This window comes from Schistocerca piceifrons, chromosome 5, assembly GCF_021461385.2.
Source record: "Schistocerca piceifrons isolate TAMUIC-IGC-003096 chromosome 5, iqSchPice1.1, whole genome shotgun sequence".
Lineage (NCBI taxonomy): Eukaryota > Metazoa > Arthropoda > Insecta > Orthoptera > Acrididae > Schistocerca > Schistocerca piceifrons.
Window position 1 is genome coordinate 499,298,100 of NC_060142.1, and position 26,269 is coordinate 499,324,368.

General features: G+C 39.0%; 1 protein-coding gene across 1 annotated transcript in view; it reads left to right on the top strand.

Moving 5' to 3' along the window:
* LOC124799303 (ran-binding protein 9) overlaps nt 1-26,269 on the top strand; it is a 226,517-nt gene that overhangs the window by 173,699 nt on the left and 26,549 nt on the right. The window contains exons 3-6 of the mRNA XM_047262890.1: nt 5,385-5,575; nt 6,242-6,426; nt 17,866-17,978; nt 23,686-24,165. Coding sequence (XP_047118846.1) covers nt 5,385-5,575; nt 6,242-6,426; nt 17,866-17,978; nt 23,686-24,165 — 969 coding nt within the window. The remainder of the gene's footprint in view (nt 1-5,384; nt 5,576-6,241; nt 6,427-17,865; nt 17,979-23,685; nt 24,166-26,269) is intronic.

The window sequence follows — 26,269 nt, forward strand, 5'->3', positions numbered from 1 at the left end:
TCTGCATTGTAACAAGTATCTACGTCAGTTATTATCTTTGCAGTCCAATGACTAAGAGTTTTTTTAGAGCTGTGTTTCTCCCACCTATGTCTTGTGAAATGATCATGACTGGAAAATCGAGAAAATTGCAGCTCATAAGGTGATTTACCGACAGTTTTTCTTCCTGTACATCATTGGAAAATGGAAGGGTAGGAAGGAAATGATTGAGGGCACTTGAGATACCTCCACCAGACACTTTAAGATGATGATTGGAGTATAGTTATATAGAACTCCAACAACAGACTTCCAGAGATTGTTTGTGGATACATTCTGTGTATTTTGGTTTAAAGGATCCACCGTCTCTTGACGGTTCATCCCAGGTTTCTCGTATTTCGTTTGGTTTCTTGCCACAATTAGCTTTGCTTTGTGTTGCCCTGAAAGTAGTAAACAGTGGTGAAAATGTTGACAGTTTGTGCTGTGTGTCTTGTTTCCATTCACTCATGCTACCTGTTGTTAACAGCAGTAATGCCGTCTTAAACTCGTTGCCCTCAAGCTTACATTCAGTACTTCTGACAGTCTAGGGTTTTGATTTCCAGCATTCTTAATTGTGGATTAACAGTGATGCACAACAGCACTTCGGATAGGATTTCTGATGATAAGTTCGCCGATATGCACCTTGCCTGCCAGTTCATTGAATGCAATTCACCAGTGGCAACCAAATCACAGCACTTTTGTGGATGGGGCTGTTGTGTTGTTGTTGTGGTCTTCAGTCCCGAGACTGGTTTGATGCAGCTCTCCATGCTACTCTATCCTGTGCAAGCTTCTTCATCTCCCAGTACCTACTGCAGCCTACATCCTTCTGAATCTGCTTAGTGTATTCATCTCTTGGTCTCCCTCTACGATTTTTACCCTCCACGCTGCCCTCCAGTACTAGATTGTCGATCCCTTGGTGCCTCAGAACATGTCCTACCTACCGATCCCTTCTCCTGGTAAAGTTGTGCCACAAACTCCTCTTCTCCCAAATTCTATTCAATACCTCCTCATTAGTTATGTGATCTACCCCGTCTAATCTTCAGCAGTCTTCTGTAGCACTACATTTCGAAAGCTTGTATTCTCTTTTTGTCTAAACTATTTATCGTCCATGTTTCACTTTCATACATGGCTGAACTCCATACAAATACTTTCAGAAACGACTTCCTGACACTTGAATCTATAATCGATGTTAACAAATTTCTCTTCTTCAGAAACACTTTCCTTGCCATTGCCAGTCTACATTTTATATCCTCTCTACTTCGACCATCATCAGTTATTTTGCTCCCCAAATAGCAAAACTCCTTTACTACTTTAAGTGTCTCTTTCCTAATCTAATTCCCTCAGCATCACCCGACTTAATTCGACTACATTCCATTATCCTTGTTTTGCTTTTGTTGATGTTCATCTTACACTCTCCTTTCGAGACACTGTCCATTCCATTCAAGTGCTCTTCAAAGTCCTTTGCTGTCTCTGACAGAATTACAATGTCATCGGCGAACCTCAAAGTTCTTAATTTTTCTCCATGGATTTTAATACCTACTCCGAACTTTTCTTTTGTTTCCTTTACTGCTTGCTCAATATACAGATTGAATAGCATCGGTAAGAGGCTACAACCCTGTCTCACTCATTCCCAACCACTGCTTCTCTTCCATGTCCCTTGACTCTTATAACTGCCATCTGCTTTCTGTACAAATTGTAAATAGCCTTTCACTCCCTGTATTTTACCTCTGCCACCTTCAGAATTTGAAAGAGAATATTCCAGTCAACATTGTCAAAAGCTTTCTCTAAGTCTACAAATGCTAGAAATGTAGGTTTGCCTTTCTTCTAAGATAAGTCATAGGGTCAGTATTGCCTCAAGTGTTCCAACATTTCTACAGAATCCAAACTGATCTTCCCCGAGGTCAGCTTCTACCAGTTTTTCCATTCGTCTGTAAAGAATTCGCATTAGTATTTTGCAGCTGTGACTTATTAAACTGACAGTTCGGTAATTTTCACATCTGTCGACACCTACTTTCTTTGGGAATGGAACTATTATATTCTTCTTGAAGTCTGAGGGAATTTCGCCTGTCTCATACATCTTGCTCACCAGATGGTAGAGTTTTGTCAGGACTGGCCCTCCCAAGGCCGTCAGTAGTTCTAATGGAATGTTGTCTACTCCCAGGGCCTTGTTTCAACTTAGGTCTTTCAGTGCTCTGTCAAACTCTTCACGCAGTGTCATATCTCCCATTTCATCTTTGTCTACATCCTCTTCCATTTCCATAATATTGTCATCAAGAACATCGCCCCTGTATAGACCCTCTATATACTCCTTCCACCTTTCTGCTTTCCCTTCTTTTCTTAGAACTGGGTTTCCATCTGAGCTCTTGATATTCATACAAGTGGTTCTCTTTTCTCCAAAGGTCTCTTTAATTTTCCTGTAGGCAGTATCTATCTTACCCATAGTGAGATAAGCCTCTACGTCCTTGTATTAATCAGTATTTTGTAGTGTGTGTTATGGTTGTTGCATATTACAGGCTTCTTAATTCTTGTGAAGATATTTTCACAGAAACAAAGATGACATGATTAATAAACCCAAATAAATCACAATCACATTGTTACTTCATCACGAGCCACCGGAGACCTTGGGTCCGTTATACCAAAATACTCAGAACAACCTCAGAAAATTTGTCAGTGGAGTTCTAGTTTACCCTGAATATGTAGAATGTAACACTGTCATGACATGGGAAAACTTTTGCTGTTTGCTGTGTTTCAGACTTCACAGGATCCAGGATGTAACATGACATCAATGTCCAAAAATTCCAGAAAATGTCATCTACAGACAGCAAGATTTTGTGAATATTATCCTTGCTCTTTGGCTCATTATTCAGGCATCACCAGATATTTGTGATAGTGTTTGAGATAAATAGAGTTGATTGGCTAGTCGTGATGTTTGAAGGAAGGTTTGATTTATGATTAAGAAGAGAACCCCATAACAACCGAATTATCAAAATATCTGAGACAGCTGTCAGAGTTTGCCCTTTCTCTACAAAGATAATCAGTTTCATTCAGTTGTGAAACATCTTCAGATCAGTAGTAACTGCATAGAAACCAGTGAATTTAAATTACTGTGTACAGTTTCCATAAGTACTTCATGGTCACTGAAATTGACTGGTTACCCTGTAATTACTACCAATCCAAAAATGTTCTGTAATTGAACAAAATTATTTAAGATTGTGACAGTAATAAATGACATTTAGTTAACTGTATGTTAACGCCAGCAAATATCTGTTTTATTCCAGTGGGTGCTGGAATTGATAACTTTCAAGATGTTTAGGTTAAACTTGAATCCACCTAAAGACAGGCAATGATTTGGGTTGTTCCATAGTCATTATCATTGTGCTACAGTATGCAACCTAGTCAACCGATGTATTCATTTCCTTGTAACTGGAACACTACCAAAACATAAAATCCCCATTCAGCTTTCTCTACCCTTTCACATACACCTGCCAGAAGGCTCCTGAGGGATTTGATTGCACATGCAACTGTATCAGTCATCTTCATCATGTTAAAATTCAAACGCCCAGACACCATTTCCAGTTTGTCGTGACCCATTATTGGAGTCTCTTCGTGAGCCTTGCCCATGCAGTTCTGCTCAAAATTTCATGTGATACATTTTCATCCAAATTATTATCAAGAAACTGTTGAAGAAGAGGAAACATAGATGTCCTGCAGCAACTGCTATCTGGTAGATAATGTAGACCAGGCATTTTCAGCCTCCCACTGTTGCTCATTGGAATGATGCCAGTCATTATCATCTTCCAGTCAATTTCTTGTAGGCTGAGATGTTTTCAGATCTACTGATGGTTGCAAACACTACACCTGCAAAATCTGCCACTTCCTTTTCTGGATGACTATTAGCTTTACCAGAAAGCAGTCGCTTTCATTCATTACACCTTCATATTGACCATATTTTTATGTTAATACGACATATCAGTCAAACAATAATTTTACTAAGCATTATTCATGTTCTTAAAATTAATCCATCTTTTTCATTCATGTGTTCCTGCCCAACTTCCTTCATTGCCATGTACAAGCATCTGAAGTTATTTTTTGACCATGACACATTAGGTAGCTTAACTTTTGTGTCAGAAAATACACAGTCAGTTGACTTTGAATTAGTTTGTTTATTTTTATGTTAGTGAGGATCAGTTTCACTGGAAACAAATATTCACTGATTCATCATTTAATCGCTTCTTAAATGTTGAAGCTACAGACAGGTGATCTAACTTTCTGACGAATTAAAACTGTGTGGCAAACCAGGACTCGATACTGTGACGTTCACCTTTCATGAGCAAATGCTGTACTGACAGCTGTACAGACACGACCTACAACCCACCCATAAAGCTTTTCTTCTGCCAGTACGTCATCTCCAACCTTCCAAATTCCGAAGATGAGAGAAGTGAAGATGAGGAAGTAAAGCCGTGACAGCAGATTGCAAGTCATGCGTAGGTAGCTCAGTTGGTACAACATTTGCCGACAAAATGTGGCTCAGGTTCGAGCATCAGTCTGGCACATGGTTTTAATCTGTTAGTATATTTCGAATCATTGCACACTGTGTTGCAAAGTGAAATTCATGCTGAACAACTTTCTTTGCTTCATGTGGATTGAATATTATGTGAGTGATGTAAGTGTATCCTAAAGGGTGTCAGGGTGAGCTGCACTAGTCAATAATGTGACAAAGTGACAGTTTCTGCATGTTATTACCAACAGTTCCAGATATGACATTGGTGAATTATTTTTTCTGTTATCTTCTGACAACACTACAGCAAGATTTTAATGTTACTGATGCAAGTTGTCCCTGTAGTAGGAACATTAGTACTGTGTAAAGCAGGCTTCACATGTAGACGAGATGTGCTTGAGAAAACAGGATCAGTAATATTTCATTGCAGAAACTATTAATCTGGTTGAAAGTGAGAGGCAAAGCCATTTAGATGCAGTCATATTTGTAGATACTGTAGCTGTAACATTCATAACAGTAGTGCTAAAGTTTACCCAGTATATGTGCAAATCTGTGAGCTGTTCCTTCTAATTTTGTATGATCTTCCACTAATGTACCAAGGGCAGGGACATCACATTTCTGTGTGCTTGTATCATAACCGCTAACTTCATCAACACATGCACTTTGTGCTCTTCGGTAAATCAGACAGTGTAAATGCAATGAACAATTGCTAATAGTTATTTATGAAATAGAGTATATAAGTCGATATATGATGGGAAGATGAGGAGACATTGTTGGCACTTGTTTTGAAATTAAATATGTTTACAATTTCAAAATAAACCTTCTGTGTGTCTCAGGCATATACATGTACCGCGCTCGATCCATTTTTCCATAGGTTGGGACAAGCACTCGTATGGCTACCATGGCGATGATGGACATTCATTCTGCTCATCAGGCACAGGACAGCCTTATGGACCAACATTTACAACTGGTGATGTTATAGGCTGTGGTGTCAACCTTGTTGACAATACTTGTTTTTATACTAAAAATGGCCACAACCTTGGTGTGGCATTCACAGACCTACCAGTAAGTCATGAAAATCTTATTAGTACCTCATAGTTAGTTGTTTGTGCATTCCACCAAAAGGCTTTTTACTGTGTAATATAGGTTAATATTTTTGGCTTTGACATTATTTGGAGAACTTTTTATGTTTTATGCTAAATTATCTCATTACTGATCATATTGAGAGAGAGATTTCACCATCCGGGGTTAGGTATAGCATATTCAGAAATACCTTTCTTTTATTATCATTTTGTTCTCTCTCTCTCTCTCTCTCTCTGTGTGTGTGTGTGTGTGTGTGTGTGTGTGTGTGTGTGTGTGTTTAGTTACTCGCTGCACATCATAGGCGACATCATCATGTGTAGTGAAACTACCACTACCACCACCACCACCTCCTCCTTCCTCTTCTACACCTCCTCCTCCTCCCCCTCCTCCCTCCCTCCCTCCCCTCCTTCCAACACCACTGACAGACTAGAAATTAAAATAATGTGATTATTTTAGGATTTAGTTATGTGAGGCAAACACCACCACTGTCAGACTAGAAATTAAAATAATGTGATTATTTTAAGATTTAGTTATGTCAGGCAACCAGAGAAACGCTTAATGTTCCAAGACCAGTTATGCACATTAATATGTTTTTTTGCCATGTGTTTTATGTACACTAATTACAAATATATTGGCACTTTATTGCAGCCAAACCTCTACCCAACGGTTGGGCTTCAGACACCTGGAGAAGTTGTTGATGCAAATTTTGGCCAGTCACCATTTGTGTTTGACATTGAAGATATGATGCGGGAGCTACGGGCTCGCACTCTGCGTACAATTCACGAGTTCCCTGTTCCAGACAACCGTGGAGAATGGCAAGCTACTCTTCATAAGTGAGTCACTCGCTTCTAGAAGTGATGCGTGCAGAGGCTGATGCCATGTTAGCCAGAGAATTTTGATAAAACAGAAGATTATAATGAATTACAGCTGATAAATCAAGCAATATATGATTCTCTTCCATATACAATGATAGCCAAAACATTATGACCACTGCCCACCATGAGACAGAATGCTGCCTGGTTGTGTTGCCAGTCTGCGACATGGTAAGGAAAGCATATAAGCGAAGCACAGATGAATGGGTAATCATTCTAGCAACAATATGGCCTACAAATGTGGTAATCCCCCGACATACGTGACTGACAAAAGGCAGATTTTTCCCAATGCCTAAAAACAAGGATCTCGGAAATGGCAATCCTATTTGCATGCTACTACTGTGAGCATTTTTGGAATGGGGTTGAAGGGCACTGAAACTACAAGAGGGTGACAGTGTTCAACATCCACACTTTATCATGGAATTTAGAGATTGAAGGCTGACCCAGTTTGTAAACGGGATTGGCTGCTATCTGAGGCAGATCAGACAACAGAGTAAAACGCTGATGCAGGCACAAGTTTTTGAAGTATATCATTTGGCACACATTGTTGAACATGGATTTCTGCAGCAGATGATCCCTACATGTTCACTTGCTGACATAATGACATTGTCAGTTAAATTGCAATTGGTGCAGAATCATCAGTATTTGACTGAGGTTCAGTGGAAACATGCCATCTGGTTGGAGGAATCATGTTTCTTCTTACACTAGGTGAATGGACGTGTTCAGATACACCATCATCCAGTCAAACAGCTGCTTGAACATGCACTGTGCAACAAAAGCAGGCTGGTGGCAGCAGTATTTTGCTTGCTGTTTGGAAATTTCACTTGGGCTTTTGTGGGACCTTCGGTAGTAACCGAGCCACCATGACACTACTTTAACATCTTTGTGGCCATCTGCACTCCTTTCTGCTTGATTTCTTTCCTAATGACGATGCACCTTCCACCAAGACAACAGTCATCTCAAGGCCAGAATTGTGCTTGAGGGGTGTGGTAGTGGACTCACATTGATGTCCACATCATGGAATTCACCTGATCAAAACTTGATGGAACACATCTAGATTGCTATCAGGCACCAGTTACATGCCCTAAAAACACTGCCATGTAATTTACTCATATTGCATGGCCCATGCAACATCTGGTTCCAATACTTCCAGAAACCTAGAAAGGACTTGGCGAATTCATGCAGTGTGGAATTGCTGCTATATTGTATTCTAAAGGTGAACCGTCACACTATTAAGTAGGTGGTCATAATGTTTAGGCTGATCAATGTATGTATCATAAAATAACTACAACTGCAAAATTAGAAAAACTCAGATTTATACTGAGACTAATGACCATCTTGCTGCATACAATTAGTGATGGAACTGGAGACACCACAAGAAGGCTTGCAAAGTATGTATATAGTGTAGAGCATACCTATGACCATATCACAATAGATAATATTTCTAATAATTTATTTATTCTCAGTTCAGAAACATACAGATATACTAGCTGACAACAGGAAAATTATACTGGGGAAAATCGCAACACATTTGGTGAACTAGTATCTTTATTTCACATGTACCATGAACTTCACAACCTCCAAGGCACTCGGACTGGCAGGAATGATATCATCTGTGCAGGATGTTGGGCACAATAAGTGTTGAAGCATATGGCTGGCTCTTGTCTGCATACACAGTGGCATCAACATCCGTCCTTCAATCTTCCCATTACAGCTTTCTCTGTACCGGGGAGGGGGGGGGGGGGGGGTCGTTGCTTGGCTGCTGCCATCCATCTTCAGAGTTTAAGTTTTCTAATTTGGCAGTTCCAGCCTCATCTTACATGAAGCATGATACAGTTCTCCGATGGTCATAGGAAGCCCTTCCTGGACCTAGGACGTTGATGAGGGAGGCTGTGCCCATGCAGTGGCTGATTATGTTGTACGCCACTGTAAGCCTCTCTTTACCAGCAGCCTCTTCTCTGCGTACTGCATGTGGTGCTATTCCAGCCAGTTAATAAACTTTATCTATTAGAACAGATTGAGGCAACCTGTCATCAGCCTATATGTTTGATGGAGTGCTAAAATCCGTCCAGTATGAAATGATCAGTAATAGATCGAACAGGCATATTCTGTGACAGGAAAACACAGTGCAATTGCAGATCCAGTGATTGTTGGAGAATGTAGGCCTCTGCCTGTTCGTAAATTGGATAATTTTATTCAGACACTTTCATTTTGTTGTTCTCAGAGTGGTTTTTTAATGTAAAAATTCTGTAAAAGTGTTACTTCCATTATTTTGGAGCATGATAATGCTATAATTGGGTTATTGACCATCTATATGTAGCTCATGATAAACTTCTCTGTTCCATAGATGGAATGCACATAGTTGTGCCTTACAATGGTTTGGTCATATCTTGTTCCATTATAGTACTGTGATAGATTTCTGAGGAAATTTGTCAGATTTCTCTCCATGTTGTCAAAGCTTTAGCTCTGTGCAGCAAGGTCTGTCACATATATACAGGAAGCTTCTTGTATTTGGAGGCAGTGGTTGATCATTGGTGTAGATGGAGAGCTAGAACACTGCCTGAGGTAGACCATTTTTCTGTGGTCTCCAGTGATTATGCTGTAGTTAGAAGTCAACAAAAAACCTATTAATTTACAGAATTCAGGGAGAATGAGCAAGTTTTATGAGTACCCCTACATCATATGATGCATGGATTCAGTTGGAAATTATTTCATGTAACCTATAAATTTTTATGAGCTTCAATAAGGCAGCTACAATTGTGATAACATACCGTTATTATTTTGGTATTGATTAAAAGTAAAAGGTGAAAGCTAACATGAAATTAAACCTTACTGATCTAAACACCCAAACTTAAGTTTTCATGAGCCTGGCACAACAGAACAGTGACTACACAAACTTGGAAAGCTCCTGAAGAGAATAAGACTTAACCCTCATGATATAAAAAAATGAAGAAGAATGGAAACACATACAAAATTGGTGAAAGTGATAAATTGAAATATGGCCCCCATAGAAAACTGGGAAGAAGAAAAGACAAAATTTTTATTGGCACGAACAAAATTAAGACAGTTAACTCATTAAATGGGATATTGGTTCTTGAGGACAGTAATATGCTTTGGTGTTATGAGAGAGAAAGTGTAAAATAGCCAAGACATGTTAAGAAATGTACTAGATAAAATAAAAGACAGCTGAGGGACAGGTATTGCAATGATTAGATAAAGGATAGCAGCACAAATAGGAGATAGAAAATAAGTCTGCTAAGGGGGAGATTTGTGGGCAGGGAGGGGAGTGAGAATGAGGAACTTTATGCAGGGAAGGTGATGCCGACCAGACATGCATGATGATTGTAGTAAAAGCTCCACAATATGTGGTTGTTAATTAAAACACTTAATACGTAGAGACCATCTCTGCCAAAGATATTAAGTGATTATTAATAACGGAAAAAAATTACTGTGCGAGTCCATGATTGTCACGAGTATTTTGTGAATAGAACCGTCTAGATCACTATAAAAACTTAATTATTTTCTACACCATTTTGGCTACTGATGTCATCAGATGCCTGCAATTATGGTTTGAAAATCATAAAGAGCAACAGGCATTTGTTGTACAAGAAGACGCAAAACATGTAAAATTAAGAAATTAAAAAATACTTTTAGAAGCAAAAGTTTAACATGAAAGAACAATAACATCTGTATGGCTGACTTTCCGAAAAGCAGCAGCTGTTGCTAGGTGGCCCGACAGGGACAGTAGATAAGACAGAGTAGCCACCAGGCTGGTTAGTGGTAGGTACATGAGGATGAGCTGAAACTTGTACAACTAGTATCAGCACAATGGCTGGGGTATTAGTGCATCATAATCCTACGAGGAGCGCTATGGAACACAATAATTTAAGCAAATGAAATTATATCATACTCTACTCAGTTATCAACTGGAGAACAAACATATAAAAGGTTTTAAAATTTGCAAGCTATCAGAGCTAGTGACTCTTCCTTCTAACAGAAGGGTTGAATGGGACGGAAGAAGGGTGAGGGAGAAGGACTGGCGAAATTAGGAAAAGTGGTAGAGTTTGCAATAGTCACCCATAACCCTGGGTCAGGGGAGTCGTACAGACAGGGTGAGGAGGAAAGACCTCCTCATTCCACCATATAAGAGTTTCTCAGTCAGTTGAAGCACTGAAGTGTGTTTATCTTCTGAGTGGTAGGATAGATCCTTTCATGCCATTCTCAGATGCCAGTACAGTACTGTCACTGCCTAATAGGAATTCTTGGGCACCTAGTTGGACAGTGTGAGATCCATAGTAACTACACTGTGAATGTGGCGCAGGAAATCATACCCTAGGAGCATGTCAAAATCTGGATTTTCCTGTGACAATAGTTTTACTGTAAGTGCAAATATTTCTTTGCCAGTCTTCAAATTAATCTACTGCAAGCATACAGGGCATATTATTTCACTGCCTGGCCCACTTGGACTCCAGCATGGCTGTCCCGCTAGGCCTGCCTGTCACTAAGGAGGGCGGAAAAATAAACTCTCCTGTGTTTTGCTCCGGTATCAAAAAGTGTCTTCAATTTTTTCTTATCTAATTCTCCCATCAACATCACATTTCTCACCTTTTCTGATCCTTTGCTTGTCCCCAGATTGATTTGAATGAATGGGAGTTTGGGGTGGTGGCTACTCCAGCACCCCTTGGGCATGGGTGTGTATGTTGTCGTTAGCATAAGTTAGTTTAAGTTAGATTAAGTCATGTGTAAGCCTAGGGACCGATGCCCCCCAGCAGTTTGCTCCCATAGGAACTTACCACCACCATTACTCCAGCACCTGACGTATTTCCCAAGTGTTGTCCCCTGTCACTTCTTCAGTGGCTATCCCTTCCACTCACAAATTCCTATGTGGTTGGTACTGTAGCCTAGAGCATGCCTGCTTCATATGTCCTATTTCTCTGCAATGCATGCAATGTGGTGTCTGTTGTTGGCAACGACTACACTGATTGCCAGTTACGAAAACATGACATGCGTCAGTTGTATAGCTTGAAGTTGTTACAGAGTGGTTTGCCATCTCGTCCCTCATAGAGCAAGTTATACCACTTTTTTGTAAAAAAAAAATTGGGTGATGCAAACTTTATTACACTTCTTATTCTAGATCAGTCCCTTTTACAAGTGTATTATAACTTTTGTTAGTAAGAAATACGTAAAACCACATAAAAAGGCATGTGGAGGCTGCAAGAGTCAGAGTACATGAAGATGGCTGTAAGAGTTCAAAATGCCACTGTACATATGCTAAAATAGAGTACATTTGTGGCTGAAATTGGAAAATATATAGTTAACTCAGGCACATATCTTTCTCATTGTTTCACCTAATTTTCTGCCATTATTGTATCTGCTATTTGTCATAGCTCTCGATGTTGCATGAAAATGCTTTTTGCATAAATTTCTCAACAGTTTAGTGAGACATAGTTTCACACCAACTCAGTACGGCCGTGTTTGACTGTACTGCTATTTTTTTTTTCTGAAAATATGGGAAGTGTGTTAGTGGCATAAATGTGCCGTTGTTGTAGATACATTCATGGGCTGTTCTCCGCTGCAAGTGCTTGTCTTCATCATAGTTAGGATTCTGCTATGTGCAGTTGAGACATAAATAGCAAAGTTAGTTTTGATTAGGACAGGGAATCTTGGGACTCTACTGCTCGGTCTAGAAGTGATTCATCAATAATATTTGATATTGTAAAGTAACAGTGTCAAAGATTCCAAGTATGATAGTGATGTTTGGTTTGTGGAGCACTCAACTGTGTGGTCATCAGCACCCGTACAAAATCTCAATTCTTACACAGTCCATTTTTTTCACAATCCAATCTAGATGCTGTCACAAATGATGATGATGATGATAAGGGCAACACAAACACCCAGTTCCGGGGCAGAGAAAATCCCCAACCCGGCCGGGTATCTATCCAGAACCCCAGAGTAGTAGTAGTAGTAGTAGTAGTTGTTGTTGTTGTTGTTGTTGTTGTGGTGGTGGTGGTTTTTTTTTTTTTTTTTTTTTTTTTTTTTTTTTTTTTTTTTTTTTTTTTTTTTTTTTTTTTTTAAAAAAAACACTGAAGAGCCAAACAAACTGGTACACCTGCCTTAATACATATAGGACCCCCCGCAAGCATGCAGAAGTATCGCATTGGCCTTCTGGAATGAATATGAATGGATGCAGCTGATCAAACAGGATGCTTATGTATGTGTCGTCTGTCAGCATTGTATCTCGGCGTGTCAGGGGTCCCATATCACTCCAACTGCACATTCCCCGTGTCATTACAGAGCCTCCACCAGCTTGAGCAGTCCCCTACTGATGTGCAGGGTCTGTGGATTCCTGAAGTTGTCTCCATACCCATACACATCCATCTGCTCGATACAATTTGAAATGACTCATTCGACCAGGCAACTTGTTTCCAGTCATCAACAGTCCAATGTCAGTGTTGACGGGCCCAGGTGACGTGTAAAGCTTTGTGTTGTGCAGTCATCAAGGGTACACAAGTGGGCTTTCGGCTCCGAAAGCCCATACCAATGTTGATTCATTGAATGGTTCGCACATTGACAGTTGTTGATGGCCCAGAATTGAAATCTGCACCAGTTTGTGGAAGGTTTGCCCTTCTGTCATGTTGAACAGTTCTGTTCAGTCGTTGTTGGTCCCGTTCTTGCAGGATCTTTTTACGACCACAGCGTTGTCAGAGATTTGATGGTTTATCAGATTCCTGATATTCACGGTACGCTCATGAAATGATCCTATGGTAAAATCCCCACTTCATCGCTCCTTGGAGATGCTGTGTACTATTACTCGTGTGCTGACTACAACACCACGTTCAAACTCACTTAACTCTTGATAACCTGCCAGTGTGGTAGCAGTAGCCGATCTAACAAGTGCACCAGATGCTCATCATCTTATATAGGTGTTGCCGACCCCAGTGCCGTATTCTGCCTGTTTATATAGCTCTGTATTTGAATACACATGCCTATACCAGTTTCTTTGGTGCTTCAGCGTATACATATATGTGAAGTATCAAGTGGAAACATTATTAGCTAAAATCTCATAAAGTGCATGACCAGTTTACTTTGAATTTTCACATGATGCTGCAATAAATATTCGTACAGACACGCATTGTATATTTTTTTAAATGTTTTGCAAGTTTTCTGTTAAAAGTAACTGCGAGAAAAAGAGGGTATGGTGAAGGGTATCTCTGGTACCACTGACTGATTTCCCCCCTTCCCTGTTCCATTCCCAAAGGGCACACGGGAAGGATGATTGCCAAGAAGTCTCTGTATTAGCTCTAATTTATTGAATTTTCTAGTTGCAGTCATTTTGTGAGGCATGGGAGGAACTAATATGTTGTCTGGCTCTTCCCAGGAGGTACTGTCGTGCAATTTCAGTAGTAAACCTCTCTGTGGTGCACAACACCTGGAGTTTATAGAACGTATCTATAACACTGTCACACCAGCTAAACAATTCTTTGATGAAATACACAACTTTTTGTTTACTCTCCTCTCTCTCATCTGGTAGTCCAACCTGTTGAGGATCACAGATAGATCTGTCAAACAAGTGCCTTGTAAGCTACTTCTTCAGTGGATGAATTGCATTTCCTTAAGATTGTTTGTGTGAATCTATCTTGTATGTGCTTTGCCTACTATTTGTTTTACACAGTCATTCCAGTGAGTCACTCCAGATAGATACATGTAGATATAATATGGTTGATACTGTTTTCAGCAGTTTGTCGTCAATAGTGTAGTTGTACGGTAATGGATTGCTTTTTGTTGTAGTACCATAGCAGAAAAGCTGTGCAGTTTGATATATTCTGTTTTTCCCCCGTTTTTCTAACATGTGCACATCAGTAAATATGATCTGCTACAATCGAGTAATTCATTTCTGAACACACTGCTATTCTTTACTCTGGTGCACATGTTGTCACAAATTATGATAGACTTTGTTGTAAAGATATCCAGCAAGGATGTGGTTTGTAGACCATTTTCCACATCCACCTAGGTAAATACCAGGCAGGATCTCATGTCCCAGCTCAGATACATGATGGCAAACACTTCATAATGTGATGACACATTTGACCATGCAGTGCACTTGACACAGACAGATATTGTACAGGGGTTCCACCCTTTGGGGGGAGGGGGGGGGGAATACATGATTGAGTCACATTAATGTGACCACCTGTCTAAAGCCTGAATAACTACTTTTTGCAGTGCAGGAAGTGTGTCAATGTGGTTCTGGAAGCTACTGATAGGGATGCAAAGACATGCCAACTCTAGCCCTGTGGCCTGCTACACTAGGTTTCTTGGTTGAGGTGCAAATAGCCCGATAGAAATGATACCATAGATGCTTGTTTGGGTTTAAATGCGGGGGGTTTGGTGGCCACGGGAGTACAGTACACTCACCCTGGTGTTCTTTGAACCACATACGTACACGGCAAGCTGTGTGACATGTTGCATTGTTCTGCTGGTAGATGCTGTTGTGCTGAGGAAAAACAAACTGCATATAGTGGTGAACACAGTCTCCAAAGATAGATGCATACTTGTGTTGAACAATTATGCCTTCCAGAATGATTAAATCACCCAGAAAATGCGACAGAAACATTCCCCTGATCATAACGCTCCATCCTCCACCGTAGACCTTTCCACCAATTGTTGCGGGGCCATGCACGCCAAGTATTGAAGCATAAAACAATTCATCTGAAGAGGCCACCTGTCACCACTCGGTGGATGTCCAGTTGCAGTATTGGCATGCAAATTCCAGCCTTCATTGCCAGTGAACACCAGGTAGCATGGGTGCGTGAACCAGGTGCCTGCTGAGGAGGTGCATACAAAGCAGTGTTTGCAGAACGGTCATTGAGCAGACAATGTTTGTAGCCCCCTGGTTCATCTGGGTGGTCAGTTACTCACCAGATGCACATCTATTCACCTTACACCTCTGCAGCCATCGTTAACCCGTATTATCTATGACTTCCCACAGTTGCCTCAGTAATGGTTTTGGACAGAGCCAATTTGCCATGTGTGGGATACTTTAACCATGGTGGAAGCAAACAGTTTACAAATTTAGCCATTTGTGAAATGCTTCCACCCCTGGCCCGATAGCTGTTGATTATGCTCTTATGGATGTAATACAAGTACTCCATTTCCACATTACAATAATGACTGCACTGTTTCCACATCACCCCAATATGCTTTATACACCGTCCACTGCTAGCGTTGCCTCCTGTGATCCGAGAATGGTCGTTGCACTTTGACATCAAATATAGGTGGTGGTCACATTAATGTGACTGGACTGTTTAGATACAAATAACGTTGGTTCTCCACAACATAAAAGTACCATATCACTGTCCCAGCATTTGCCAAATAAAAAAGGCACTTGACAGGAAGGGTTGTTCTAAAGATCTGGTGTATTGTTGTTGTGTGAACGTGTTGCAAACAATTGACACACACACACACACACACACACACACACACACACACACATTTTATTTTGATCTCTTTATTATTTGCCACCCACATAGTGTGTATGCATGAGATAATCCTCTGTATTTGTGTGGTTCTGAGAAAATAGTACTGTGTGCATCACCTTGTTCTGATCATCCTCTCACCAAAACTCCTCTAGTATTCCTTTTCACTGGTCACTCAGAGTACAACTTGCTCATCACCTCAGGTTTGTACTGTGAAGTGTAGCAGTCAACGTGGCAGAACACAAAAGCATATTTCTGCAGCAAGCAGAAGTACAGCTCAAGATGTTTCATGTCCATGTAGAAAGGTAAGGAAAACATTCCATTCATGTCAGTAATGACCATATATATAACATACAAGAAAGCATTACTTTTAAGAAGTAATTTTCTGCTCAACACAGCCACAGAATGTGAGTAATGTTTTAAAACTTTTGTCTGTTTTTTGTAGATCAGAGTATGTGTTAAAATATGAAATATGGATGAAATTGCTTTGACTCAGCAGTGGAGTTAAGCTGTATTACATTTATAGTATAAAACTTTTCTGGCTGTGGCTCTTCGTTTGGTATAAATCTGAAATCTTAATACGAAGTTCATATGTGCAAATGAACCAGTATTGTAAATAAAAGCAAAACAATGTCAATGTGTGTGAGGTGTGAAAAATTTAATAACCATATTTTCAGAAGTTGTGTGAAAAAGTGAGGCAAATTCCACAGAAGAGGACACCTGAAAGATACACTGTGAAGCATCTTAAATTTATTTGCCCATTTTCATTTGACCGCTTTCATATTTTCTGAGCAGAGTGGTCCAGTGGTTAGCACACTGGACTTGCATGTGGGACGACGATGGTAACCTGCACCAGACCATCCAGATTTAGGTTTCCTGTGATTTCCCCAGATTGCTTCAGGCAATAGAAGGGAGAACCGATAGAGGTACTCAAAGTACTCCCACCACACACCGTTAGGTGGCTTGCGGAGTGTGGATGTGGATGTAGATGTAGATGGTTCATGTGAAAGGGCAGGGCCGATTTCCTTCCTCACCCTTGATACAGTCCAAACTTATGCCCCATCTCTTAATGTCCCTGGTATTGGTGGAATGTTAAACTGTAATCTTCCTTCCATACTTCCTTCATTGCTTCTTATTTGTCTTGTGATTTACTGTCAAACACTGTGTGTGATGTTAGTCAAACCTATGCAGATAATATAAACACATTGTCCTTCTACTATAGTTAGTATGGGACTGTAAAAATAATAAATATGTGGAAAGGAAGGGGAAGTGGCAGAGGGGGGGGGGGGGGGACATTGAGTCACACATGAATTGCTTATTAGAAGCCCTCATGCTAGTCCTTGTAGGATTTTCCAGTCAGTCTTAGTATTAGTTATGGGTAATTGATCAGTAAATGAAGTAAGTATAATAAATAATTGGAAAAAAGAGGTTACCTTGTGAGAAGTGTGTATGTAGGTCACAATACAGTAATGACATGTTTTTGATGACCAAAATCTGTCTCCAACAGTTCTGTTTGAAGTTAAAAGAAAAGAAAAAAAGAAGTTTTGTTCAATAAGAGGAAAAAATAGAACCTGTTCGCTGTCCGGTACTGAGAGTGTGGGGCTCTAGTTCATCAACATACTTTTTCAGAGAAGTCTTTCTCCCAAACAACATGTAATCTAAAGACATGAATTACATTTGTACACCAGTTTGCTATAATTTGGCAATATTTCTGTCACATACAGTACCTTTTCATAGTATACATACTTATTGAGCAAGAAATGTATGATGATTACTTTAAAGTGTTCTGTCATTGCACCATTTTTAATTGCAGAATTCTGAATAAACATAAATTACAAAATATCAAAATTACGTCATGTTCCGGCCCTTAATTTTTAATTACTGCATAAGTAAGATGTATTTGTAATCTTTGCTTCTGTCTCTACAGGATGGTATCAACTTACCTTGTGCATCATGGGTACTGTGCAACAGCTGAGTCATTTGCAAATGGCACAGGACAGGTCTTCGAAGAAGATCTAACATCAATTAAAAATAGGCAGCGTGAGTGGTACTTTGATAATTTGTAGGTTATTCCAGTTGCCGTTTACCTGTACCAAAGGATCTTTCTTTTACTTGTTTCTTATAACTTGCCTTGCCCTTTCAGAGCCAATATAACATCATGATTTTTAGACAGAGAAAATGGAAAGATAAACTGCACTTGAAATAGTCTTTATTCAACTTGATATTAGCCCTCAATTGAATTAGATCACCCACAAAAAAAAAAGCTTAACTGGGAATAAAAACAGTGAACTTATAAACCTTCAAACTTGGAAAATTTTTAGCAAGAACTGTTGTGAGGAAATAGTGTATTTTCTGACATAATGGAGAGTAGTTAGCTAGATAGTAATACAATTTCTTAAGGTGTACCTGTTCATTATTTTACTTACAGCATGGATAAAAGCTATCATTGATAAACTGTTAATTGAATTGGCCTATGTGCATGTATGATGGATTCAACAATCCTGTTGTTGTTGTTGTTGTTGTTTGTACAGTTGTACTGAATTGCGTTATATATAGAACATTTGAAGTATGCTGAATAATTTACTATTACTATTGCTTCTGTTATTGTTATTATTATTATTATTATTATTATTATCATTATTATCCTCATCAGCACCAGCACCATCATCATCATCATCTGTGAGCTGCTGGGAGCTTTTACTCATGCCTTTAAATATAGAAACTGTTCATTCTGAAATTACTTGTATATTGATATATGGAAGACACACAAAAATTAAAGTTTTGCCTGAGTAGTTGAATATTCATTAGTGGCAGAATTCAGTATATGAGCTAATGTGAATTTTGCAGTTGAAACTTCCACATTAATTATTTATTTACTGTTAGTTGTAAGGCATGCAAGACTAGCTTTTTAATGTAATATAATCACATCTACTGTAGATACAAGAATAATCCATGACATAAAATAATCCAAGCATCTTAATTTTGAGGGGGGCTTTAACTAGGATTTTATATATAGAAAAAATATTTGGACATAATGATTCTGTTCATCATCATCACTAGCGGTAAGGACCAATTTGGCGTCTTGATTTATTTCCACTCGGCATGAACTTGTTGTTTTCATCTGCCATCCATTGCATATATCTCTGTTTAAGTGCAGCTTTGAAAGGCCAATTTATATGCACATCTAGTGGTTTCAGTACAGATGTTACACCTCCAGGAACAATGACGAAGTCAGTTTTCCCTTTTTGTGACTTGTCTCTCACTTTCTCAGTTGTATGTCCACAGAAGCTGCCCAGGACAAACATATTTTTTAAATTCAGTAATGCACCAGTGCAATGTTGCCAAACATGCATCACCCAGTCAACTGTAAGGTCATTATCATTTCACCCTTTCAGATTCACTCTTGACCAGTGTGCCTTTCATGGTATTTTCAGACTAGTTTTCCTTTTAAATATCACATAAGGTAGTAGCTTCCGTCCACCTCCAGTTATGCATGTAATCACAGAACACCTTTGCTTTTAATTACTGCCAGTTCATATCACGATGCTGGATTTCCCATTCATATTCAGTGGTGTTAAGTGGCATCTTAAAATAGGCAGTCATTTGATCTGCATTACCAATTTGCAATTATGTATAGGAATGTTGGATGCACAAATTTATGAGGCAGCGATGAAAATTTACTACTTTTTCGTCATAATCCTCTCGAAGCTGTTGAGTGATAGTAGTTTCCCTCCGGAAGCCGAATCCATTTCGAAAGAAAGATCTTGATAAGCAGCCCTGGCTAGCTTTGAAAACGGTGATGCCTAGTTCTTTGGATAAAGCCATTATTTTGATTTAGCACATTTCACTTGTCATTGCAAATCAAAATTGTCACTTTGTATCTACACAATTGCGGAGTCTTCTTTTTATGGTCCAGCTGCTTCCCTTTTCAGCTGCAAAATGCCTCACAGTTACTGTTCATTTCTTGAAGCTGCATTTTGTTTTTTCACCAATTTTGAATGCAACCCTTGCTCACATTGTACTTTCTTCCCACTACACACGTTTCCAGTATTCTCTGCCTTTTCAATAACAAGTTTTTCTTTAGTTGTGTATGGGCAATAATGATAACTTATAAGTCATAATCAATTCTGTGGTGCATGGCTTTCACTGCAGTGGACAGCTGTTAAGGTCATTTCTGTGTCATTTTCTATCAATAATGAGGTTGCTAGTGCATGCTGGGCACAGCACCAGTAGGGAGTGCCCCCTGCAGTGGACTGCATTCATTTATAGCCTCAGGCTGACTGAAAACACCAGAGAAGCAACTGTTAACAGCTGTCCACAGTAACAGACACTGTGCATGTTAATTTATTAACGAATGGTTAATACTTCACTTCTAACATGCTACTGACACATCGCAGACTGAGGCTGCAACAACACTTTAGTGTAATGGGATCTATTGTTGAAGGAGGAACAGTACGAACGTTATTACAATTAGTATGCATAGCCTAATTTCTCATCCTTAAACGCGGGAGAAAAAAATATGCCTAGATTATTCATGTACGTACGGTATTCCTCAGAGTGGGAGTTGAAACAGGGTGGAATACTACTCTATCCTCAGAATTTGTAGGACTCTACTTACTCATGGGTGATTTTCTCTCCATCTGTGATGACCGATACACCCCATGCCTATCATAAGTCATTAAGTGAATTTCGTCTGGAAATTTGGCAGATATACGCAGTTCTGTTTTTACAGTGTGTAGAGTCAGTCCAAACGAAATTCTACTCAGCACCTTTTTTATGTGATGCCCAGGTTCAACAGATGATGTAGGTCTGTTTCTCATTGCAAACAAAATGATTCTATTAATGCGAGTAGAATTGCCAGTTTGATGGAGCTATCTTATTTTAGTCTCATGTTATATTGATTATAATGATGTGTCTGGTTCCACGTATCTGTAAAAATTTGTCTGGTACGTCATCTATACCAGACTTGTCCCATTCCTTATGCTGGCAGGTGCTGATATGTATGTCTGCTACTGCAATGCTACTCAGTCTCTGCTGGAGTACTGGCTGGTCATGTTTTGCTGTCCCTGTTAATTCATATGATTAAACAGAATAAAGCAGTAGACTATTTGGGCTGATCTATTGTTTGGGCATGTACAGTTCCTGTAGTAAACATTTGGTTTGTAACAAGGATCGGACCAGTATTTTCCTTTGACACTTGGCATTATTTGTTGGGGCTGAGTGTATCTATGAACTGTGAAAATTAAAATGCAAATATTCTGCAAAAAATGCATCTGATGACTTTTAAAGAGATGAGACCCAGTTTATACCCCATAGCTCATCATTTCAAAGATTTAGATCTGTAGTGGAACAGATAAGAAGTTGTGAACGAATTATATTTATCAATTAATGTGTGGAACAATTTGTGTACTTATGATAGAAAAGAATTTAAGTATAGACAGTAATTTTGAGCCATGGACAGTATATAAATAATGGTTTAGAAAGTAATAAAAAGTTATCATCTAAACAAATCCTGTGAAGTAGAGAGGCACATAAGAACTAACAATGACTGTTAAGTCTTTTGATCTTTTTTCTCCTACTGAGGAAGGTACCATGGTGATTAACACACTGCACTCAATTTTTGGAATTAGTTTCACCATTCTGATTTAGATTTTCATTAATTTCTTCAGATGAATTCTAAGGCAACTTCTTAAAGTACAGAAGGCTAATTTCATTCCTTCAGTTCAATTTCAATGTTGGTGGTATGTTACATTCTGATTAAGGTTCCTTCTTTTCTTCCTTGTTTCGCTCCAAAGAGGGAACCTTACACCTATGTACACATTCTTCCAGAACTATAGTGTCACTTACATGAGTACGATCACACGCTGACAAGAACAGTGACACAACACTAAAATGCAATAGACCTGCTTGAGAAAACTTGACTTAAAGAATAAATTCCATAAAACGTATTTTGAAATAGTACAGTGTTCCTTTAAATTTCAAGTAAGTGCTATTGGCAGTAAATCACATTGTATTTTACATGATGTTGGAGCCTTTCACGCATTCTTCAGTGATATAAACTGAAATTGCCGTTTTCCAATATGTACTTTTCTTGCTGGGGTGAGATAGGTTCTAAATTAAGATGGGATAGTTAAAAGGGAAACAGGGTTACGTGGGTAGGAGAAAGTGGCAATTGCCATTGTTAATATTGTAGGAATATAGGAAGTGAACGAGAGAAACAATGCAAATTAGGACCAAAACAGGAAAGGTGAACGGTAAAATCTCGTGCTGTAGTGACTGAGGGGCCACATGATGTGCTCAAACAACTGTGCAAAATTATGAGGTTCAGTCAGTCTGGTGTTTGAGGAGAGAATCCATACAACATAAATCATATGGGAGTTATTGAAATTTATGGTGTTCCTATCACTTGCATTTCTTCCAACTGATCTTCAGACCCAAAACTAGCAGATCATAGCACACCAGCATTCTTTTGAACAAACTGTGCTGTGCAACACTAGTTTCAGATCTGAAGATCATCTGTGTACCAGGTTGAAACTGATCATCAAAATATATTTTTAAAAAGTGAATGACTCAGATTTTTTCCATTTTAGGCAAAGGTGTTTAACTTACCTGTTTGCTCATAAAATATTACCTTGTACAAGAAGTTACCTGATAGAATGAAACGTTGGTATTGCAGTACCCATGATTTCATTATTCTCTAGATGTAAAGCTGTCAGTGAGCTAACTCATTTTTACCATATGTTTCTCTGAATTTTTGCTCCATCTGTATTGAAGACCCTAAATTTGGAATGCATTGTTAGACTGTTTCAGATTCACCCAACCTGCGTCTCATGGACTTGATGTTGAAAGCATGTTGAATTACAAAAATTCAGATGATGATACTAACTAGATTTATGTCTCTCTCGATTTAGTTGACAGATAGTAATCTGTAAAGTGTCAGAAAACAGAAATCAGTCCAGTCTTTGTTCATCCACTTCTTAGAATCTGTTCTACTTCGGTAATGAGGATTACATGGGGATATTCCTTATATGCAAGAATCAACAGAACATAACAATAAATACAGATGGCATACTTCCATCAGTTTCACAAGTTTTCTTTCTGCAATTTTTTTCGTATCCAAGAGAGTTAAGGCACTTTCTAGGAACAGCACTCTATCCTGTAAGCGTACTTGTGACTTAACAGTGAACCATTTCTTACAGCTTTTTCATGCTTAGCTATATTTCAGAACATAGTTACACGCACATCACCTCCAGGTTTGTTTATTTTGAGGTGCGGATTTATGTTGTTCCACTTCAGGTCCCCCCTCTCCCTACCTCCCCCTTTGTCCCTATATATGCTCTGTGTTTTTAGTTGGTACCAAAAAACTAGTTTCTAAGTAATGTCATTAAACCCATGTAGTGTTGTGTTGCTTAAAGGTTTTGTAAAATTTGAGATGATCAGTGTCTTAATAGATAGCCATTAACTGACAAATTACATTTAAAAAAAAAGAAAATAGTTACGCTGGTTTTATCATAATTGTAGGTTGTAAAAAAGCTTAATTGAAGACTCCAGTTAAGTCACATAAATTTTTAAGAATCTTTAATTAATTAGTTATTAGTGTATATGGTAACAGCATTGATTCTTGCTTCACTGAATGAAACTGAGTTGACTCCACTACTGAGTGAAAACCATTTCCTTCATTTTTCATATTGTTTCTGTTATTATCCAATATTGAATTTTTTTTAGTGTCTCCTTTTTTATGTTGTAGGAATTTTAAAACTGGTGCTGGCGGGACGTATGGGTGAAGCAATTGAAACAACAAGCGAGTTGTACCCAGGTCTGCTGGAACGAGATCAGAATCTTCTGTTCCTGCTAAAGTGTAGGCAATTTGTAGAGATGGTGAATGGCTCTGACTCGGAAGTCTGCCCACCACGTTGCCCTAGAGGGCAACCGTTTTCCTCGCCTCCACACCACTTGGCTCCACCACCTACGTCGCCTCCTCAACCATCACCACCTTCAAATTCGTCAAGTCAGCAAGTTGGAAAAGCCAGGAGAAATACAGTGGAAGAAAACAACCTCAATAATATGAACATGGCAATGAATGGCAGCAGTGAAATCATCCGTCCACCACCATGTGCCGGTGATGCCGATATTGACATGGAGGAGCCTAGGAATGGCCACTCCACGAATGGTTACCAAAATGGCAGTAGTCATCGGCTTGAAGAAGAAATTCAGGAGGAGGAAATGGGTGAGCTGCTTGTTTTAAAAGTTAAACATCTCAAATGAATCATACAAACCTCTATATGTGTGTAACTGACCATACTTGACAAACAAATTGAGCATTGTTGTTGTTGTCGTCGTAAGGTGTGAAAGGCGATGGACTTGACTTTCAGAGCTGAAGTCCCTTTGCTTGTCATAAAAAGCAGAAGAGTGAAAATGAAAAGAAATATATACACATTTGCAGACTTGAGAATTTCTTTCACATGTTTCAGTGAAATATACAAACATTTAGAGACTTGTTAATTTCTTTCGTGTGTTTCAGCAATATTTAATTGCAGTGTCATATTTACGTAAAATGCTTCAGTGGCTAAACCCATTTCTAATCATTAATTTTTTCAGTAGTCTCATAAAAAATTTAAGAACAAACCTCTGTTGCAAATATGTTGCTAAAGCACATAATATATAAACACTATACAAGAATGTATCAGTATACAGGGTAATTCTGTGATGATTTTACAGACTTTCAGGAATGATGGTGAAGGGTAAATGTATCAATTTGAGATAAAGGACCCTAGTTTGTAAATGACTGAGTTGAAAAATCATTCATATATATCTAGCAATGGCATTTCGTGTACTGTGTTGTTGTTGCTAAGACTGTAGGGTAGGCAACTTTCAGCGTTGTTAGTGTCTAATGAAACAAGAAAAAAAGTCTAGTAAACATGGGCTCCAAAATGCATGCATTTAGAGCTATGATCACTTGTTCATCTTCAATATTATGAAACAACTCTTCGACTGCAACCTCTTTGGTTTCCATATTTTTCAAGGATGTAATGTAGACCAGAACAAGAAAAAGACATCCAGTAAATGCATACCTTAAGAGCTATGGCCACTTCGTCAGGAGAAGAGATGTGTTTCACAATAGTGAAGTTGAAAAGTGTTCATAGCTCTAAAGATATGCATTTTAGACCCTATGTTTACGATACCTATTTTTCTTGTTTTTATTCATAGTTCACCTCTGAGAGTTGCCTACCCTACAATCTTAGCATCAAGAGCAGTGTCACATGTATTCCACTGTTAGAAGTATCAGAACGATGTCATTTCTGGACCAGGGTGCCTTACCTCAGATTGACACAGTTATTCCTTTTCTATCATCCCTGAAAGTTTGTGACATTATGAAATCACCCTGTATATTAAGTCAGCATTTGTGTGAGGCCTCTATTAGTAGTATGAATTCAGCTATCATTTCCAAGTACTTACACAGCCAGATGTGGCTGTGGGAGCCCTTACAGTCAATTGGCATACAACCATCATGTAGTGTAATTAAATCCTATTGTTAAGAGACAAATATTTATTGCTGCTCTCAGCTAATATCATTTCAGAAATTAATTTCTTTTGTATATTGCAAGTCAAACTGTGGATGAGGCACTTTCTTTTTCTTTTCCTCCTCCTCCTCCTCCTCCTCCTTCTTCTTCTTCTTCTTCTTCTTCTTCTTTGGATTTTTTACACTATATTGTTAGTTTTGTTTGTCACTCATCTGTTAGTAGGCATTTATCCTTCAGTAGTTTTTCAAATTCTGTAAACATATAATCGAATGAACTATTAATAACACAGTTTCACTAAATAACTAAATAAATGTCCGCCCATATACAGACACAGGCAGACATATGTAAATGCAAAGAGGTTGGACAGAGATGTCAGTTGAGGCGGAAGTACAGAGGCAAAGATGTTGTTGAATGACAGGTGAGGTACGAGTGGCGGCAACTTGAAATTAGCGGAGGTTGAGGCCTGGTGGGTAACGGGAAGAGAGAATATATTGAAGGGCAAGTTCCCATCTCTGGAGTTCTGATAGGTTGGTGTCAGTGGGAAGTATCCAGATAACCTGGAAGGTGTAACAATGTGCCAAGATGTGCTGGCCATGCACCAAGGCATGTTTAGCCACAGGGTGATCCTCATTACCAACAAACACTGTCTGCCTATGTCCGTTCATGCGAATGGACAGTTTGTTGTTGGTCATTCCCACATAGAAGGCTTCACAGTGTAGGCAGGTCAGTTGGTAAATCACGTGGGTGCTTTCACACGTGGCTCTGCCTTTGATCGTGTACACCTTCCGGGTTACAGGATTGGAGTAGGTG